The sequence below is a fragment of the Taudactylus pleione genome, unplaced genomic scaffold, assembly GCF_031769625.1.
Source record: "Taudactylus pleione unplaced genomic scaffold, aTauple2 ptg000278l, whole genome shotgun sequence".
Lineage (NCBI taxonomy): Eukaryota > Metazoa > Chordata > Amphibia > Anura > Myobatrachidae > Taudactylus > Taudactylus pleione.
Window position 1 is genome coordinate 528,729 of NW_028284680.1, and position 22,849 is coordinate 551,577.

Here is a 22,849-nt window from a genome sequence, read left to right on the forward strand (position 1 = left end):
ATATATACAGGACTGGAAACATTTGTACAGTAGGTTGTGTCTCAGGAGTGAGTACAGAACATACCATATATACAGGACTGGAAACATTTGCACAGTAGGTTGTGTCTCAGGAGTGAGTACAGAACATACCATATATACAGGACTGGAAACGTTTGTACAGTAGGTTGTGTCTCAGCAGTGAGTACAGAACATACCCATATATACAGGACTGGAAACATTTGAACAGTAGGTTGTGTCTCAGGAGTGAGTATAGAACATACCATATATACAGGACTGGAAACGTTTGTACAGTAGGTTGTTTCTCAGCAGTGAGTACAGAACATACCATATATACAGGACTAGAAACGTTTGTACAGTAGGTTGTGTCTCAGCAGTGAGTACAGAACATACCATATATACAGGACTGGAAACGTTTGTACAGTAGGTTGTGTCTCAGCAGTGAGTACAGAACATACCATATATACAGGACTGGAAACATTTGTACAGTAGGTTGTGTCTCAGGAGTGAGTACAGAACATACCATATATACAGGACTGGAAACATTTGTACAGTAGGTTGTGTCTCAGGAGTGAGTACAGAACATACTATATATACAGGACTGGAAACGTTTGTACAGTAGGTTGTGTCTCAGGAGTGAGTACAGAACATACCATATATACAGGACTGGAAACGTTTGTACAGTAGGTTGTGTCTCAGGAGTGAGTACAGAACATACCATATATACAGGACTGGAAACATTTGTACAGGAGTGAGTACAGAACATACCATATATACAGGACTGGAAACATTTGTATAGTAGGTCGTGTCTCAGGAATGAGTACACATACCATATATACAGGACTGGAAACGTTTGTACTGTAGGTTGTGTCTCAGTAGTGAGTACAGAACATACCATATATACAGGACTGGAAACATTTGTACAGTAGGTTGTGTCTCAGCAGTGAGTACAGAACATACCATATATATACAGGACTGGAAACATTTGTACAGTAGGTTGTGTCTCAGCAGTGAGTACAGAACATACCATATATACAGGACTGGAAACATTTGTACAGTAGGTTGTGTCTCAGCAGTGAGTACAGAACATACCATATATACAGGACTGGAAACATTTGTACAGTAGGTTGTGTCTCAGCAGTGAGTACAGAACATACCATATATACAGGACTGGAAACATTTGCACAGTAGGTTGTGTCTCAGGAGTGAGTACAGAACATACCATATATACAGGACTGGAAACGTTTGTACAGTAGGTTGTGTCTCAGCAGTGAGTACAGAACATACCCATATATACAGGACTGGAAACATTTGAACAGTAGGTTGTGTCTCAGGAGTGAGTATAGAACATACCATATATACAGGACTGGAAACGTTTGTACAGTAGGTTGTTTCTCAGCAGTGAGTACAGAACATACCATATATACAGGACTAGAAACGTTTGTACAGTAGGTTGTGTCTCAGGAGTGAGTACAGAACATACCATATATACAGGACTGGAAACATTTGTACAGTAGGTTGTGTCTCAGCAGTGAGTACAGAACATACCATATATACAGGACTGGAAACATTTGTACAGTAGGTTGTGTCTCAGGAATGAGTACAGAACATACCATATATACAGGACTGGAAACATTTGTATAGTAGGTCGTGTCTCAGCAGTGAGTACAGAACATACCCATATATACAGGACTGAGTACACATACCATATATACAGTACTGGAAATGTTTGTACTGTAGGTTGTGTCTCAGCAGTGAGTACAGAACAACCATATATACATGACTGGAAACATTTGTACAGTAGGTTGTGTCTCAGGAGTGAGTACAGAACATACCATATATACAGGACTGGAAACATTTGTACAGTAGGTTGTGTCTCAGCAGTGAGTACAGAACATACCCATATATACAGGACTGAGTACACATACCATATATACAGTACTGGAAACGTTTGTACTGTAGGTTGTGTCTCAGCAGTGAGTACAGAACAACCATATATACAGGACTGGAAACGTTTGTACAGTAGGTTGTGTCTCAGGAGTGAGTACAGAACATACCATATATACAGGACTGGAAACGTTTGTACAGTAGGTTGTGTCTCAGGAGTGAGTACAGAACATACCATATATACAGGACTGGAAACATTTGTACAGTAGGTTGTGTCTCAGCAGTGAGTACAGAACATACCATATATACAGGACTGGAAACATTTGTACAGTAGGTTGTGTCTCAGGAGTGAGTAGAGAACATACCATATATACAGGACTGGAAACATTTGCACAGTAGGTCGTGTCTCAGGACTGAGTACACATACCATATATACAGGACTGGAAACGTTTGTACTGTAGGTTGTGTCTCAGCAGTGAGTACAGAACATACCATATATACAGGACTGGAAACATTTGTACAGTAGGTTGTGTCTCAGCAGTGAGTACAGAACATACCCATATATACAGGACTGGAAACATTTGAACAGTAGGTTGTGTCTCAGGAGTGAGTACAGAACATTCCATATATACAGGACTGGAAACATTTGTACAGTAGGTTGTGTCTCAGCAGTGAGTACAGAACATACCCATATATACAGGACTGGAAACATTTGAACAGTAGGTTGTGTCTCAGGAGTGAGTACAGAACATACCATATATACAGGACTGGAAAAATTTGTATAGTAGGTCGTGTCTCAGGACTGAGTACACATACCATATATACAGGACTGGAAACGTTTGTACTGTAGGTTGTGTCTCAGTAGTGAGTACAGAACATACCATATATACAGGACTGGAAACGTTTGTACTGTAGGTTGTGTCTCAGTAGTGAGTACAGAACATACCATATATACAGGACTGGAAACATTTGTACAGTAGGTTGTGTCTCAGCAGTGAGTACAGAACATACCATATATACAGGACTGGAAACATTTGCACAGTAGGTTGTGTCTCAGGAGTGAGTACAGAACATACCATATATACAGGACTGGAAACGTTTGTACAGTAGGTTGTGTCTCAGCAGTGAGTACAGAACATACCATATATACAGGACTGGAAACATTTGAACAGTAGGTTGTGTCTCAGGAGTGAGTATAGAACATACCATATATACAGGACTGGAAACGTTTGTACAGTAGGTTGTTTCTCAGCAGTGAGTACAGAACATACCATATATACAGGACTAGAAACGTTTGTACAGTAGGTTGCGTCTCAGGAGTGAGTACAGAACATACCATATATACAGGACTGGAAACGTTTGTACAGTAGGTTGTGTCTCAGCAGTGAGTACAGAACATACCATATATACAGGACTGGAAACATTTGTACAGTAGGTTGTGTCTCAGGAGTGAGTACAGAACATACCATATATACAGGACTGGAAACGTTTGTACAGTAGGTTGTGTCTCAGGAGTGAGTACAGAACATACCATATATACAGGACTGGAAACATTTGTACAGTAGGTTGTGTCTCAGCAGTGAGTACAGAACATACCATATATACAGGACTGGAAACATTTGTACAGTAGGTTGTGTCTCAGGAGTGAGTACAGAACATACTATATATACAGGACTGGAAACGTTTGTACAGTAGGTTGTGTCTCAGGAGTGAGTACAGAACATACTATATATACAGGACTGGAAACGTTTGTACAGTAGGTTGTGTCTCAGGAGTGAGTACAGAACATACCATATATACAGGACTGGAAACGTTTGTACAGTAGGTTGTGTCTCAGGAGTGAGTACAGAACATACCATATATACAGGACTGGAAACATTTGTACAGTAGGTTGTGTCTCAGCAGTGAGTACAGAACATACCATATATACAGGAATGGAAACATTTGTACAGTAGGTTGTGTCTCAGGAGTGAGTAGAGAACATACCATATATACAGGACTGGAAACATTTGCACAGTAGGTCGTGTCTCAGGACTGAGTACACATACCATATATACAGGACTGGAAACGTTTGTACTGTAGGTTGTGTCTCAGCAGTGAGTACAGAACATACCATATATACAGGACTGGAAACATTTGTACAGTAGGTTGTGTCTCAGCAGTGAGTACAGAACATACCATATATACAGGACTGGAAACATTTGTACAGTAGGTTGTGTCTCAGCAGTGAGTACAGAACATACCCATATATACAGGACTGGAAACATTTGAACAGTAGGTTGTGTCTCAGGAGTGAGTACAGAACATACCATATATACAGGACTGGAAACATTTGCACAGTAGGTTGTGTCTCAGGAGTGAGTACAGAACATACCATATATACAGGACTGGAAACGTTTGTACAGTAGGTTGTGTCTCAGCAGTGAGTACAGAACATACCATATATACAGGACTGGAAACATTTGTACAGTAGGTTGTGTCTCAGGAGTGAGTACAGAACATATCATATATACAGGACTGGAAACATTTGTACAGTAGGTTGTGTCTCAGCAGTGAGTACAGAACATACCATATATACAGGACTGGAAACATTTGTACAGTAGGTTGTGTCTCAGGAGTGAGTACAGAACATACCATATATACAGGACGGGAAACATTTGTACAGTAGGTTGTGTCTCAGCAGTGAGTACAGAACATACCATATATACAGAACTAGAAACGTTTGTACAGTAGGTTGTGTCTCAGGAGTGAGTACAGAACATACCATATACACAGGACTGGAAACGTTTGTACAGTAGGTTGTGTCTCAGCAGTGAGTACAGAACATACCATATATACAGAACTAGAAACGTTTGTACAGTAGGTTGTGTCTCAGGAGTGAGTACAGAACATACCATATACAAAGGACTGGAAACGTTTGTACAGTAGGTTGTGTCTCAGCAGTGAGTACAGAACATACCATATATACAGGACTGGAAACGTTTGTACAGTAGGTTGTGTCTCAGCAGTGAGTACAGAACATACCATATATACAGGACTGGAAACGTTTGTACAGTAGGTTGTGTCTCAGCAGTGAGTACAGAACATACCATATATACAGGACTGGAAACATTTGTACAGTAGGTTGTGTCTCAGCAGTGAGTACAGAACATACCATATATACAGGACTGGAAACATTTGCACAGTAGGTTGTTTCTCAGCAGTGAGTACAGAACATACCATATATACAGGACTAGAAACGTTTGTACAGTAGGTTGTGTCTCAGCAGTGAGTACAGAACATACCATATATACAGGACTGGAAACGTTTGTACAGTAGGTTGTGTCTCAGCAGTGAGTACAGAACATACCATATATACAGGACTGGAAACATTTGTACAGTAGGTTGTGTCTCAGCAGTGAGTACAGAACATACCATATATACAGGACTGGAAACGTTTGTACAGTAGGTTGTGTCTCAGCAGTGAGTACAGAACATACCCTTATATACAGGACTGGAAACATTTGAACAGTAGGTTGTGTCTCAGGAGTGAGTACAGAACATACCATATATACAGGACTGGAAACGTTTGTACAGTAGGTTGTGTCTCAGGAGTGAGTACAGAACATACCATATATACAGGACTGGAAACATTTGTACAGTAGGTTGTCTCTCAGCAGTGAGTACAGAACATACCATATATACAGGACTGGAAACATTTGCACAGTAGGTTGTGTCTCAGGAGTGAGTACAGAACATACCATATATACAGGACTGGAAACGTTTGTACAGTAGGTTGTGTCTCAGCAGTGAGTACAGAACATACCCATATATACAGGACTGGAAACATTTGAACAGTAGGTTGTGTCTCAGGAGTGAGTACAGAACATTCCATATATACAGGACTGGAAACATTTGTACAGTAGGTTGTGTCTCAGCAGTGAGTACAGAACATACCATATATACAGGACTGGAAACGTTTGTACAGTAGGTTGTGTCTCAGGAGTGAGTACAGAACATACCATATATACAGGACTGGAAACGTTTGTACAGTAGGTTGTGTCTCAGGAGTGAGTACAGAACATACCATATATACAGGACTGGAAACGTTTGTACAGTAGGTTGTGTCTCAGGAGTGAGTACAGAACATACCATATATACAGGACTGGAAACATTTGTACAGTAGGTTGTGTCTCAGCAGTGAGTACAGAACATACCATATATACAGGACTGGAAACATTTGTACAATAGGTTGTGTTTCAGGAGTGAGTACAGAACATACCATATATACAGGACTGGAAACATTTGTATAGTAGGTCGTGTCTCAGGACTGAGTACACATACCATATATACAGGACTGGAAACGTTTGTACTGTAGGTTGTGTCTCAGTAGTGAGTACAGAACATACCATATATACAGGACTGGAAACATTTGTACAGTAGGTTGTGTGTCAGCAGTGAGTACAGAACATACCATATATACAGGACTGGAAACATTTGTACAGTAGGTTGTGTCTCAGCAGTGAGTACAGAACATACCATATATACAGGACTGGAAACATTTGCACAGTAGGTTGTGTCTCAGGAGTGAGTACAGAACATACCATATATACAGGACTGGAAACGTTTGTACAGTAGGTTGTGTCTCAGCAGTGAGTACAGAACATACCCATATATACAGGACTGGAAACATTTGAACAGTAGGTTGTTTCTCAGCAGTGAGTACAGAACATACCATATATACAGGACTAGAAACGTTTGTACAGTAGGTTGTGTCTCAGCAGTGAGTACAGAACATACCATATATACAGGACTGGAAACGTTTGTACAGTAGGTTGTGTCTCAGCAGTGAGTACAGAACATACCATATATACAGGACTGGAAACATTTGTACAGTAGGTTGTGTCTCAGGAGTGAGTACAGAACATACCATATATACAGGACTGGAAACGTTTGTACAGTAGGTTGTGTCTCAGGAGTGAGTACAGAACATACCATATATACAGGACTGGAAACGTTTGTACAGTAGGTTGTGTCTCAGGAGTGAGTACAGAACATACCATATATACAGGACTGGAAACGTTTGTACAGTAGGTTGTGTCTCAGCAGTGAGTACAGAACATACCATATATACAGGACTGGAAACGTTTGCACAGTAGGTTGTGTCTCAGGAGTGAGTACAGAACATACCATATATACAGGACTGGAAACATTTGTACAGTAGGTTGTGTCTCAGCAGTGAGTACAGAACATACCATATATACAGGACTGGAAACATTTGTACAGTAGGTTGTGTCTCAGGAGTGAGTACAGAACATACCATATATACAGGACTGGAAACATTTGTATAGTAGGTCGTGTCTCAGGACTGAGTACACATACCATATATACAGGACTGGAAACGTTTGTACTGTAGGTTGTGTCTCAGTAGTGAGTACAGAACATACCATATATACAGGACTGGAAACATTTGTACATTAGGTTGTGTCTCAGGAGTGAGTACAGAACATACCATATATACAGGACTGGAAACATTTGTACAGTAGGTTGTGTCTCAGCAGTGAGTACAGAACATACCATATATACAGGACTAGAAACATTTGTACAGTAGGTTGTGTCTCAGGAGTGAGTACAGAACATACCATATACACAGGACTGGAAACGTTTGTACAGTAGGTTGTTTCTCAGGAGTGAGTACAGAACATACCATATATACAGGACTGGAAACATTTGTACAGTAGGTTGTGTCTCAGGAGTGAGTACAGAACATATCATATATACAGGACTGGAAACATTTGTATAGTAGGTTGTGTCTCAGCAGTGAGTACAGAACATACCATATATACAGGACTGGAAACATTTGTACAGTAGGTTGTGTCTCAGGAGTGAGTACAGAACATACCATATATACAGGACGGGAAACATTTGTACAGTAGGTTGTGTCTCAGCAGTGAGTATAGAACATACCATATATACAGAACTAGAAACGTTTGTACAGTAGGTTGTGTCTCAGGAGTGAGTACAGAACATACCATATACACAGGACTGGAAACGTTTGTACAGTAGGTTGTGTCTCAGCAGTGAGTACAGAACATACCATATATACAGAACTAGAAACGTTTGTACAGTAGGTTGTGTCTCAGGAGTGAGTACAGAACATACCATATACAAAGGACTGGAAACGTTTGTACAGTAGGTTGTGTCTCAGCAGTGAGTACAGAACATACCATATATACAGGACTGGAAACGTTTGTACAGTAGGTTGTGTCTCAGCAGTGAGTACAGAACATACCATATATACAGGACTGGAAACGTTTGTACAGTAGGTTGTGTCTCAGCAGTGAGTACAGAACATACCATATATACAGGACTGGAAACATTTGTACAGTAGGTTGTGTCTCAGCAGTGAGTACAGAACATACCATATATACAGGACTGGAAACATTTGCACAGTAGGTTGTTTCTCAGCAGTGAGTACAGAACATACCATATATACAGGACTAGAAACGTTTGTACAGTAGGTTGTGTCTCAGCAGTGAGTACAGAACATACCATATATACAGGACTGGAAACGTTTGTACAGTAGGTTGTGTCTCAGCAGTGAGTACAGAACATACCATATATACAGGACTGGAAACATTTGTACAGTAGGTTGTGTCTCAGCAGTGAGTACAGAACATACCATATATACAGGACTGGAAACGTTTGTACAGTAGGTTGTGTCTCAGCAGTGAGTACAGAACATACCCTTATATACAGGACTGGAAACATTTGAACAGTAGGTTGTGTCTCAGGAGTGAGTACAGAACATACCATATATACAGGACTGGAAACGTTTGTACAGTAGGTTGTGTCTCAGGAGTGAGTAGAGAACATACCATATATACAGGACTGGAAACGTTTGTACAGTACGTTGTGTCTCAGGAGTGAGTACAGAACAACCATATATACAGGACTAGAAACGTTTGTACAGTAGGTTGTGTCTCAGGAGTGAGTACAGAACATACCATATATACAGGACTGGAAACGTTTGTACAGTAGGTTGTGTCTCAGCAGTGAGTACAGAACATACCATATATACAGGACTGGAAACATTTGTACAGTAGGTTGTGTCTCAGTAGTGAGTACAGAACATACCATATATACAGGACTGGAAACGTTTGTACAGTAGGTTGTGTCTCAGGAGTGAGTACAGAACATACCATATATACAGGACTGGAAACATTTGTACAGTACGTTGTGTCTCAGGAGTGAGTACAGAACAACCATATATACAGGACTAGAAACGTTTGTACAGTAGGTTGTGTCTCAGGAGTGAGTACAGAACATACCATATATACAGGACTGGAAACGTTTGTACAGTAGGTTGTGTCTCAGCAGTGAGTACAGAACATACCATATATACAGGACTGGAAACATTTGTACAGTAGGTTGTGTCTCAGTAGTGAGTACAGAACATACCATATATACAGGACTGGAAACGTTTGTACAGTAGGTTGTGTCTCAGGAGTGAGTACAGAACATACCATATATACAGGACTGGAAACATTTGTACAGTAGGTTGTGTCTCAGCAGTGAGTACAGAACATACCATATATACAGGACTGGAAACATTTGTACAGTAGGTTGTGTCTCAGGAGTGAGTACAGAACATACCATATATACAGGACTGGAAACATTTGTATAGTCGGTCGTGTCTCAGGACTGAGTACACATACCATATATACAGGACTGGAAACGTTTGTACTGTATGTTGTGTCTCAGCAGTGAGTACAGAACAACCATATATACATGACTGGAAACATTTGTACAGTAGGTTGTGTCTCAGCAGTGAGTACAGAACATACCATATATACAGGACTGGAAACATTTGCACAGTAGGTTGTGTCTCAGGAGTGAGTACAGAACATACCATATATACAGGACTGGAAACGTTTGTACAGTAGGTTGTGTCTCAGCAGTGAGTACAGAACATACCCATATATACAGGACTGGAAACATTTGAACAGTAGGTTGTGTCTCAGGAGTGAGTACAGAACATACCATATATACAGGACTGGAAACGTTTGTACAGTAGGTTGTGTCTCAGGAGTGAGTAGAGAACATACCATATATACAGGACTGGAAACGTTTGTACAGTACGTTGTGTCTCAGGAGTGAGTACAGAACATACCATATATACAGGACTAGAAACGTTTGTACAGTAGGTTGTGTCTCAGGAGTGAGTACAGAACATACCATATATACAGGACTGGAAACGTTTGTACAGTAGGTTGTGTCTCAGCAGTGAGTACAGAACATACCATATATAGTATATACAGGACTGGAAACATTTGTACAGTAGGTTGTGTCTCAGCAGTGAGTACAGAACATACCATATATACAGGACTGGAAACGTTTGTACAGTAGGTTGTGTCTCAGGAGTGAGTACAGAACATACCATATATACAGGACTGGAAACATTTGTACAGTAGGTTGTGTCTCAGCAGTGAGTACAGAACATACCATATATACAGGACTGGAAACATTTTTATAGTAGGTCGTGTCTCAGCAGTGAGTACAGAACATACCCATATATACAGGACTGAGTACACATACCATATATACAGTACTGGAAACGTTTGTACTGTAGGTTGTGTCTCAGCAGTGAGTACAGAACAACCATATATACATGACTGGAAACATTTGTACAGTAGGTTGTGTCTCAGCAGTGAGTACAGAACATACCATATATACAGGACTGGAAACATTTGAACAGTAGGTTGTGTCTCAGGAGTGAGTACAGAACATACCATATATACAGGACTGGAAACGTTTGTACAGTACGTTGTGTCTCAGCAGTGAGTACAGAACATACCATATATACAGGACTGGAAACATTTGAACAGTAGGTTGTGTCTCAGCAGTGAGTACAGAACATACCATATATACAGGACTGGAAACGTTTGTACAGTAGGTTGTGTCTCAGGAGTGAGTACAGAACATACCATATATACAGGACTGGAAACATTTGTACAGTAGGTTGTGTCTCAGCAGTGAGTACAGAACATACCATATATACAGGACTGGAAACGTTTGTACAGTAGGTTGTGTCTCAGGAGTGAGTACAGAACATACCATATATACAGGACTGGAAACATTTGTACAGTAGGTTCTGTCTCAGGAGTGAGTACAGAACATACCATATATACAGGACTAGAAACATTTGTACAGTAGGTTGTGTCTCAGCAGTGAGTACAGAACATATCATATATACAGGACTAGAAACATTTGTACAGTAGGTTGTGTCTCAGGAGTGAGTACAGAACATATCATATATACAGGACTGGAAACGTTTGTACAGTAGGTTGTGTCTCAGCAGTGAGTACAGAACATACCATATATACAGGACTAGAAACGTTTGTACAGTAGGTTGTGTCTCAGCAGTGAGTACAGAACATACCATATATACAGGACTGGAAACATTTGTACAGTAGGTTGTGTCTCAGGAGTGAGTACAGAACATACCATATATACAGGACTGGAAACATATGTACAGTAGGTTGTGTCTCAGGAGTGAGTACAGAACATACCCATATATACAGGACTGGAAACGTTTGTACAGTAGGTCATGTTTCAGGAGTGAGTACAGAACATACCATATATACAGGACTGGAAACATTTGTATAGTAGGTCGTGTCTCAGGACTGAGTACACATACCATATATACAGGACTGGAAACGTTTGTACTGTAGGTTGGGTCTCAGCAGTGAGTACAGAACAACCATATATACATGACTGGAAACATTTGTACAGTAGGTTGTGTCTCAGTAGTGAGTACAGAACATACCATATATACAGGACTGGAAACATTTGTACAGTAGGTTGTGTCTCAGGAGTGAGTACAGAACATACCATATATACAGGACTGGAAACATTTGTACAGTAGGTTGTGTCTCAGGAGTGAGTACAGAACATACCCATATATACAGGACTGGAAACATTTGTATAGTAGGTCATGTCTCAGGACTGAGTACACATACCATATATACAGGACTAGAAACGTTTGTACAGTAGGTTGTGTCTCAGCAGTGAGTACAGAACAACCATATATACATGACTGGAAACATTTGTAGTTATACTACGGAAATAGGTTTTGTTTTATGGACAGTACACCGTGCTTAATTAACTTACGCACTGTGTACACAACAACCACTGTGACTAGTTATAAAGTTATTTGTGTGCTATTCCCTTGAAAAATATGCAAAATGGGACTTTGACATATAATTGCCAGAACGTGCTTTGTGTATACCTACAGCCCTTCTGCGGATTGCGCAGGATAATGTACACGGAAATAAATTCCTAAGCAGAGTGTTTTATGGGAGGATAATGGCATAGAAGGCCACCTCCACATTAGCCAAACAGACGCCTATTTTGCCATTCTCCTTGGATAAACAAGAGCGCTTTCCAAACCAATGGGTACTCATGATGTCTGGCTATCTCACAGGGATTTATCAACTGGAACCCACAGTGTCCAGAAGATAGCTACACACAGGACCACATGCATCATATTCTGATTGTATTTACAAGGAGTCCACTTAATGAACTGACCAACTTCAATCACATTATGCTATGGCATTGGGTGAGGTGTCTGACTCACCCAGCGGCACACAGACCAGAAGGAGAGATCTGCCCAGTGTTATTGCAGTAATGTCCTCCAGGACAAGGCCGACATTCCAGTAGGCTGCTCAGACCCATTGCATCTGACCAGGAGCCAGCAGGGCAGGGCAAAGGCCAGCGTGCCCCTAGAAGTGAATGATACAATAATCTATAATCTGCCTGTGTTTGCTGGAGTGTGACGTGTTCCAAAAGCCAAAATACCTTCTGCACAGTAGTGTCCTGGGGGACAGAGGTCACCCATGAACCCATCTTGTGGCCTCTCCTCCACGGCCCCTTCTCTACACCAGTATCCTGAAGAACAATTTCCTACAAGAGGTAACAAAATGGTAAATAATATCAATAATGGCAGCTACACACTAATGTTAGTTTTCTCACAGCAATCTACCTGTAGGCTCTGCCAGTCCTGGTCCTTGACAGTATTTTCCAGGCGGGCAGTGTACACACTCTGTGATGCTGGAGAGACCATGTCTGGGTCCATACCTTCCTGCAGGACAGCCATACTGAGTGCCAAACTGTGTCCCCGCAGGGCAAAAATACCCTTGTGGGCAAAAAAGCTGGGTATAGTCACTGACCGGCTGGTCGCTGAGTTCGCAATAAAAACCTGCAACCCAGAAAGAGAAAACAAATCTTTCATCAGGCCGCTCCCACCAATCCCACCACTGCTCCTGCCCTCTCCTCCTCATACACCCCCTATCACAGCCCCATACCTGACATCCAGCCTCTGCTCACAGTGTCCCAAGGTCACATGTTCCTGACCCTACACTAGGGGACAGCGGCATACAAAGCATCTCTCATCAGGCCAATCCCACCACTGCTCCTGCCCTCTCCCCCTCATACACCTCCTACCACAGCCCCATACCTGACATCCAGCCTCTGCTCACAGTGTCCTGCTCCAAGCTAACATGTTCCTGACCCTACACTAGGGGACTGCAACCTACAAAGCATCTCTCATCAGGCCAATTCTCTCACTGCTCCTGCCCTCTCCTCCTCATACATCCCCCAACCACAGTCCCCTACCTGACATCCACTCTCTGCTCACAGTGTCCTGCTCCAAGCTCACATGTTCCTGACCCTACAATAGGGGACAGCGGCCTACAAAGCATTTCTCATCAGGCCAATCCCACCACTGCTCCTGCCCTCTCCTCCTCATACACCCCCTATCACAGCCCCATACCTGACATCCAGCCTCTGCTCACATTGTCCTGCTCCAAGCTCACATATTCCTGACCCTACACTAGGGGACTGTGGTGTACAAAGCTCCTCTCATCAGGCCGCTCCCATCACTGCTCCTGCCCTCTCCTCCTCATACACCTCCCTATCACAGCCCCATACCTGACACCCAGCCTCTGCTCACATTGTCCTGCTCCAAGCTCACATGTTCCTGATCCTACACTAGAGGACTGCGGCTTACAAAGCATCTCTCATCATGCCAATCCCACCACTGCTCCTGCCCTCTCCTCCTCATACACCCCCCAATCACAGCCCCATACCGGACATCCAGTCTCAGCTCAGTGTCCTGCTCCAAGCTCACATGTTCCTGACCCTACACTAGGGGACAGAGGCCTACAAAGCATCTCTCATCAGGTCAATCTCACCACTGTTCCTGCCTCTCCTCCTCATACACCCCCTATCACAGCCCCATACCGGACATAGAGTCTCTGCTCACAGTGTCCCAAGGTCACATGTTCCTGACCCTACACTAGGGGACAGCGGCCTACAAAGCATCTCTCATCAGGCCAATCTCACCACTGCTCCTGCCCTCTCCTCCTCATACACTTCCTATCACAGCCCCATACCGGACATCCAGTCTCTGCTCACAGTGTCCCAAGGTCACATGTTCCTGACCCTACACTAGGGGACTGCGGCATACAAAGCATCTCTCATCAGGCTGCTCCCACCACTGCTCCTGCCCTCTCCTCCTCATACACCTCCCTACCACAGGCCCATACGTGACATCCAGTCTCTGCTCACAGTGTCCTGCTCCAAGCTCACATGTTCCTGACCGTACACTCATTAGGCCAATCCCACCACTGGTAAAATATATTACACAATACATTAAACTAAGTACAATGTTTTTTGTAAATTTGGGTAAGAGGCGAGAGCGGCCACAGTCCATCTCCTGCTATCAATATTGCTCCCATCACAGAGTAATGCAGCCCCCTGCTAGCTCACAGCTACATACCTGCCTCACAGGTGCGGCACGAAGCCTGTCTCTCGTCTTTCTGGTAGGATCCAGACTCACACGGGATAGGTTCTGAGCTCCCTCCCGGACAGCGGTGCCCCTGAGGACATGGCAGGCTGTTGGCTAGAGTCTGCCCGTGAGGGCAATAATACCCTGCAAATGGAGACCAAAATTGCGTACTTATACCAACATGATGCACCAAGACCAATATAATCTAATGGTAGGAAAGAAGACGAGGAAACTGCTCCATGGGCACTAAAAGTCTGGGGGGCAGATGTACAGCCATGGCCATAAGTTTTGAGAATGACACAAGTATTGGTTTTCACAAAGTTTGCTGCTTCAGTTTTTTTTTTTTTAGGCAAGAATGGGTGGCCATCAGTCAGTATGTGGCCCAGAAGGTGAGTGACAGCATGCCAGGGAGAATTGCAGAGGTCTTGAAAAAGAAGGGTAAACACTGAAAATATTGACTCTTTGCATAAACTTAATGTAATTGTCAATAAAAGCCTTTAACACTTATGTAACATCTGACAAAAAGGGTCTAAAAACATTGAAGCAGCAAACTTTGTGAAAACCAATACTTGTGTCACTCTCAAAACTTTTAGCCATGGCTGTACTAAGCTCTGGAATGTGATAAATTGGAGAATAATAAACTACCAACCAATCAGTTCCTGTAATTTTTCAAACACGGCCTGTAACATGACAGTTAGGAGCTGATTGTAAAGTGCTAAACTACCAGCCAATGTATCACTTTCCAGAGCTTAGTACATCTCCCCCTGGGGCAGCCAATTGGTATAGTGTAAAAGGGGGGGGGGGGGGGGGGGGGTCTGAATTAAAGTGGCCAATTTGAAAGTGCCCAGGCTCCTGGCACCCCTTGCTATACCCCAGTGTGCCATCCAGTGCCCCCCATGGATGCAGGCCAATGAAGATGACAAAGTGGGGAGAACAGGTGGACAAAGATTTGTCACTTAGTACTCTCTGTGCATTTCCGGTTTCGTACCTTCTGAACACTGCCCTGTAGGAGAAGTGATGCCAGGACCTTGGCAATAATATCCCGGAGGACACGCCTTACACTCAGAGACACTGCCTAAGCTATTATCTGCAGAGAAAGTGCCAGACGGACAGAGCTGTGGAAGATGAGACCCATTCGCTGAAAATAAAAAGAAATGGATAAACTGATGGACTGTACAAACGGGGAACTGGGACATCACTGACCATTGCGTTACTTACGGCAAAAAGTCCCGGGAGGGCAGATATCCCCGTGCACAGTATCAGTGGGTTTGGAAGTCTTGGTTCCACCAGTACAGAAAAATCCAGCAGCGCAGTCGCCAGATGGAGCTGGAAGTCCTGGAACAGCGCATAGAACAAGACATGGGCATATTTACACCAACAGGATAATATACTGTAACTGTGAGGGCTACAGAGCCAGGAAAGGATTACTCATTATAATGTCATTTACTACCTACTACCCCTAATATGTGACACCTATTATTATTAGTCTGCCAGGCAGAGATCCGCAAGTTACACTAAACATAACATAAGGTAAAGGATCACTGCTTCCTACAATGCCTATAGGGTCATTCCATGTCATGTGGACCAATATTGAAGATGGTCCGCACCTGCTGATTGTGCGCTGCAGAGCTGGTGACAGTTATAAGCACCCCCACTCCCCACCTGCTGATTGTGCGCTGCAGAGCTGGTGACAGTTGCACGCACCCCCACTCCCCACCTGCTGATTGTGCACTGCAGAGCTGGTGACAGTTATAAGCACTCCCACTCCCCACCTGCTGATTGTGCGCTGCAGTGTCTGTGACAGTTACACGCACCCCCACTCCCCACCTGCTGATTGTGCGCTGCAGAGCTGGTGACAGTTATAAGCACTCCCACTCCCCACCTGCTGATTGTGCGCTGCAGAGCTGGTGACAGTTACACACACCCCCACTCCCCACCTGCTGATTGTACACTGCAGAGCTGGTGACAGTTACACGTACCCCCACTCCCCACCTGCTGATTGTGCGCTGCAGAGCTGGTGACAGTTATAAGCACTCCCACTCCCCACCTGCTGATTGTGCGCTGCAGAGCTGGTGACAGTTACACACACCCCCACTCCCCACCTGCTGATTGTGCGCTGCAGAGCTGGTGACAGTTACACGCACCCCCACTCCCCACCTGCTGATTGTGCACTGCAGAGCTGGTGACAGTTATAAGCACTCCCACTCCCCACCTGCTGATTGTGCGCTGCAGAGCTGGTGACAGTTACACGTACCCCCACTCCCCACCTGCTGATTGTGCGCTGCAGAGCTGGTGACAGTTACACGCATCCACACTCCCCACCTGCTGACTGTGCGCTGCAGAGATGGTGACAGTTACACGCACCCCCACTCCCCACCTGCTGATTGTGCGCTGCAGAGCTGGTGACAGTTATAAGCACTCCCACTCCCCATCTGCTGATTGTGCGCTGCAGAGCTGGTGACAGTTGCACGCACCCCCACTCCCCTCCTGCTGATTGTGCGCTGCAGAGCTGGTGACAGTTGCACGCACCCCCACTCCCCACCTGCTAATTGTGCGCTGCAGAGCTGGTGACAGTTACACGCACCCCCACTCCCCACCTGCTGATTGTGCGCTGCAGAGCTGGTGACAGTTACACGTACCCCCACTCCCCACCTGCTGATTGTGCACTGCAGAGCTGGTGACAGTTATAAGCACCCCCACTCCCCACCTGCTGATTGTGCGCTGCAGTGTCTGTGACAGTTACACGTACCCCCACTCCCCACCTACTGATTGTGCGCTGCAGAGCTGGTGACAGTTGCACGCACCCCCACTCCCCACCTGCTGATTGTGCGCTGCAGAACTGGTGATAGTTACACGCACACCCACTCCCCAAATGCGCCTTATTCACAAAATTAGGCGATTAGGAGGCACAAGCAGCTTCTGCTGAATAAAATGGTATGCGGCATGCCTATATTCTGTGTGCGACTGCGGGTGTATCTGCATGCCTATATTCTGTGTGCGACTGCGGGTGTATCTGCATGCCTATATTGTGTGTGCAACTGCGGGTGTATCTGCAAGCGAAACGCTACGTTACAGTGTCACGGCATGGCGCAACTAGAAGGGCTGATTAACACGTAAGGAAGTTTGATGTATGTGGACACATCTGTATGACTGAAAAACAAACATGATATATATATACAAAACTATAAAAATAACACACATATAGAAACAAAAAAGAAAGAGGTAAAGTGGCATAAAGACTAAGAAAATGAGGGTAGTGAGAGGATAGGGACCAGTCGGTGGGTATCGCCCCGATCCACAAAACACAGTCAAGAGTTGGTGAATTTATATAGTGGTTAGAAGAGGTTCGGCCTTAACGTGGCTGGTTCAAGGGGCCCAGACTTTGACAAGACCTGTTGCAGTGACATCAGAATATACAGCTTATAGAATATATATATATACTATATAACTAATATATAGTATAATTTCTGCTACTTGTTCTTCCAACCTTTAGCAGTTATCACCCACCTGCATCACCGCAGTATGACCCAGAGGGGCAGGAAATCGGCTCGGTTGACCCCTCAGGGCAATAAAATCCAGGCAGACACTTCCCCCCAGTGGCAGTGGCAGGACACAAGCAGTTAGCGCTGGTGTAATTATCCAGGTCAAATGGCTGAGGTGTCCAAGCCGCAGAGACGCAAAACCAGCCTAAAGAGAGGGAAGAGGCAGCTCTATGTTATGTATAGCGCTGTGTATTATTATTATCCTATATTTATCTGGTGTCACAAAGGTCCCGCAGCGCCTCACACAGTACATAAATGAGAACACAAGAAAAACAGTTAATAGTAATATAAAACAATGCAGGACAAGGACATGGTTTATAGACATAGCTGCATAACACAAGCAGCAGGACATGAGCAACCAAGTGTTAGGTGCCGTTGTGGGGAGTTAGGAGTAAATGATACTATAAGTAGGGGGAGGAGAAGCACATGAGGGACGAGGGCCCTGCTCGTGAGAGCTTGCATTCTAAAGGGGAGGGTCAGACAGACAGGGGCGACACAGAGGGGTAGATAGTGAGGAAGGAGCATGGAGCAGTGGGTTAGGATATGTGCTGCGGGATGTGTGTGTATAAGATGACCTGATGTTATGTCAAAATTAAGTCCTTCATTCATCTATCTGTATGACAGAAAATAGATTTAGTTTGTTATTTACATGAGAGATGTACAGAATAAAGTTGTAGCACCTTAATTATTGTGTGTTACATTTTAGCATCTAAATACATCCTGATAAATATGCCTGCTTATAGTGAGTACTTAATCCCAGCTGCTGGGTGCTATGCCATGCTCCTGTGAGTGGGTGCTATGCCATGCTCCTGTGAGTGGGTGCATCTCACATGCTAGACCCACCCACAAATGGGTGCAGCCATGGCCAACATGTTGTGGTCCCACAGGATGTTGCTGTATACTGGCCCAGAATTTCTCTTGGCAGCCCTGGAGGTGACAGGCAGAACCAGGAGGGAATGGGGCTTAGTGGTGGGGTAACAAGGCCATGGAGGGAGGGAGGGAGGGAGGTGGCTGAGAGTGGAGGAACAGGAAAGGCTGGGAAGGAAGCAGAGGGTTGGAAGGGAGACGGATGAGAGAAAAAAAGGGGTAACAGCAATTGGAGGAGACAAGAGGGGGAGGATAGGGATGGCTAAAGTAGAGGATTGTGTGGGCACTGAATAAGGGGGTGTTTATGCTGTGGATGAGGTAATAAGTGAGATGAAAACTGGAAATGCAGCTGTGTGATGTAGGGACAGTGTGATGTAGGGACAGTGTGATGTAGGGACAGTGTGATGTAGGGACAGTGTGATGTAGGGACAGTGTGATATGGAAGATGTGTGATGTAGGGACAGTGTGATATGGAAGCTGTGTGATGTAGGGACAGTGTGATGTGGAGGTTGTGTGATGTAGGGACAGTGTTATGTAGGGACAGTGTTATGTAGGGACAGTGTGATGTGGAAGCTGTGTGATGTAGGGACAGTGTGATGTGGAGGCTGTGTGATGTAGGGACAGTGTGATGTGGGGACAGTGTGATGTAGGGACAGTGAGATGTAGGGACAGTGTGATGTAGGGACAGTGTGATGTGGAGGCTGTGTGATGTAGAGATAGTGTGATGTAGAGACAGTGTGATGTAGGGACAGTGTGATATGGAAGCTGTGTGATGTAGGGACAGTGTGATGTGGAAGCTGTGTGATGTAGGCACAGTGTGATGTAGGGACAGTGTGATGTGGAGGCTGTGTGATGTAGGGACAGTGTGATGTGGAAGCTGTGTGATGTAGGCACAGTGTGATGTGGAAGCTGTGTGATGTAGGGACAGTGTGATGTGGAAGCTGTGTGATGTAGGGACAGTGTGATGTAGGGACAGTGTGATGTGGAGGCTGCGTGATGTAGGGACAGTGTGATGTGGAGGCTGTGTGATGTAGGGACAGTGTGATGGGGAGGCTGTGTGATGTAGGCACAGTGTGATGTAGGGACAGTGTGATGTAGGGACAGTGTGATGTAGAGATAGTGTGATGTAGGGACAGTGTGATGTGGAAGCTGTGTGATGTAGGAACAGTGTGATGTGGAATCTGTGTGATGTAGGGACAGTGTGATGTAGGGACAGTGTGATGTGGAGGCTGTGTGATATAGGGATAGTGTGATGTAGAGACAGTGTGATGTGGAAGCTGTGTGATATAGGGATAGTGTGATGTAGGGACAGTGTGATGTGGAAGCTGTGTGATGTAGGGACAGTGTGATGTAGGGACAGTGTGATGTGGAAGCTGTGTGATGTAGGGACAGTGTGATGTAGGGACAGTGTGATGTGGAAGCTGTGTGATGTAGGGACAGTGTGATGTAGAGATAGTGTGATGTGGGGACAGTGTGATGTAGGGACAGTGTGATGTAGGGACAGTGTGATGTGGAAGCTGTGTGATGTAGGGACAGTGTGATGTAGGGACAGTGTGATGTAGAGATAGTGTGATGTGGGGACAGTGTGATGTGGGGACAGTGTGATGTAGGGACAGTGTGATGTGGAAGCTGTGTGATGTAGGTACAGTGTGATGTAGGGACAGTGTGATGTAGAGACAGTGTGATGTGGAAGCTGTGTGATATAGGGATAGTGTGATGTAGGGACAGTGTGATATGGAAGCTGTGTGATGTAGGGACAGTGTGATATGGAAGCTGTGTGATGTAGGGACAGTGTGATATGGAAGCTGTGTGATGTAGGGACAGTGTGATATGGAAGCTGTGTGATGTAGGGACAGTGTGATGTGGAGGCTGTGTGATGTAGGGACAGTGTGATGTAGGGACAGTGTGATGTGGAGGCTGTGTGATGTAGAGATAGTGTGATGTAGAGACAGTGTGATGTAGGGACAGTGTGATGTGGAGGCTGTGTGATGTAGGGACAGTGTGATGTGGAAGCTGTGTGATGTAGGGACAGTGTGATGTGGAAGCTGTGTGATGTAGGCACAGTGTGATGTAGGGACAGTGTGATGTGGAGGCTGTGTGATGTAGGGACAGTGTGATGTGGAAGCTGTGTGATGTAGGCACAGTGTGATGTGGAAGCTGTGTGATGTAGGGACAGTGTGATGTGGAAGCTGTGTGATGTAGGGACAGTGTGATGTAGGGACAGTGTGATGTGGAGGCTGCGTGATGTAGGGACAGTGTGATGTGGAGGCTGTGTGATGTAGGGACAGTGTGATGGGGAGGCTGTGTGATGTAGGGACAGTGTGATGGGGAAGCTGTGTGATGTAGGCACAGTGTGATGTAGGGACAGTGTGATGTGGAAGCTGTGTGATGTAGGGACAGTGTGATGTAGAGATAGTGTGATGTAGGGACAGTGTGATGTGGAAGCTGTGTGATGTAGGAACAGTGTGATGTGGAAGCTGTGTGATATAGGGATAGTGTGATGTAGGGACAGTGTGATGTGGAATCTGTGTGATGTAGGGACAGTGTGATGTAGGGACAGTGTGATGTGGAGGCTGTGTGATATAGGGATAGTGTGATGTGGAAGCTGTGTGATATAGGGATAGTGTGATGTAGGGACAGTGTGATGTGGAAGCTGTGTGATATAGGGATAGTGTGATGTGGAAGCTGTGTGATATAGGGATAGTGTGATGTAGGGACAGTGTGATGTGGAAGCTGTGTGATATAGGGACAGTGTGATGTAGGGACAGTGTGATGTAGGGACAGTGTGATGTGGAAGCTGTGTGATATAGGGACAGTGTGATTTAGGGACAGTGTGATGTAGGGACAGTGTGATGTGGAGGCTGTGTGATGTGGAGGCTGTGTGATATAGGGACAGTGTGATGTAGGGACAGTGTGATGTGGAAGCTGTGTGATGTAGGGACAGTGTGATGTAGGGACAGTGTGATGTGGAGGCTGTGTGATGTGGAAGCTGTGTGATATAGACACAATGTGGAAGCTGTGTGATATAGGGATAGTGTGATGTAGGGACAGTGTGATGTGGAAGCTGTGTGATATAGGGACAGTGTGATGTAGGGACAGTGTGATGTAGGGACAGTGTGATGTAGGGACAGTGTGATGTGGAAGCTGTGTGATATAGGGACAGTGTGATTTAGGGACAGTGTGATGTAGGGACAGTGTGATGTGGAGGCTGTGTGATGTGGAGGCTGTGTGATATAGGGACAGTGTGATGTAGGGACAGTGTGATGTGGAAGCTGTGTGATGTAGGGACAGTGTGATGTGGAGGTTGTGTGATGTGGAGGCTGTGTGATATAGACACAGTGTGGATAAAAGTTGTTAAATGTTCAGAAATACAGGTAAAAGAATAATGCTGCTAATGTATGAGCACAGCTCCAAAAGTGATATATAAAGAGAAGTACTGTATGTGAGTAGTGGGTGAAGGAATTAGTTATTAAAAGAATGATTAAAGTGGACAGATGTGAGGCAATGGAAAAAGGCAATACAGTACAAACAACATTTTCTGTAGTATGGAGGTAATAATTACAATGTACAGAGCTGACCCAGTCAGAGGTGTTTTGAACAACAAAGATCAATCAACAAGAGCAGCAGATAGGGGAGTAATGTCCAAGCAGTAAGGAGTGTCCTGGATATGCATACAGCAGCAGATAGGGGAGTAATGTCCAAGCAGTGAGTGCAGTAAGGAGTGTCC

At 44.6% G+C, this 22,849-nt stretch overlaps 1 protein-coding gene across 1 annotated transcript in view; it reads right to left on the bottom strand.

Moving 5' to 3' along the window:
* The window catches only part of LOC148513469 (uncharacterized), a 466,228-nt gene that overhangs the window by 323,734 nt on the left and 119,645 nt on the right, over window positions 1-22,849 (bottom strand). Inside the window, exons 31-37 of the mRNA XM_088481822.1 lie at window positions 18,221-18,400; window positions 15,932-16,048; window positions 15,702-15,851; window positions 14,705-14,857; window positions 12,908-13,123; window positions 12,724-12,828; window positions 12,503-12,647 (exon numbers count right to left, since the gene is read on the bottom strand). Of these exons, the coding sequence (XP_088337948.1) occupies window positions 12,503-12,647; window positions 12,724-12,828; window positions 12,908-13,123; window positions 14,705-14,857; window positions 15,702-15,851; window positions 15,932-16,048; window positions 18,221-18,400 (1,066 nt within the window). The remainder of the gene's footprint in view (window positions 1-12,502; window positions 12,648-12,723; window positions 12,829-12,907; window positions 13,124-14,704; window positions 14,858-15,701; window positions 15,852-15,931; window positions 16,049-18,220; window positions 18,401-22,849) is intronic.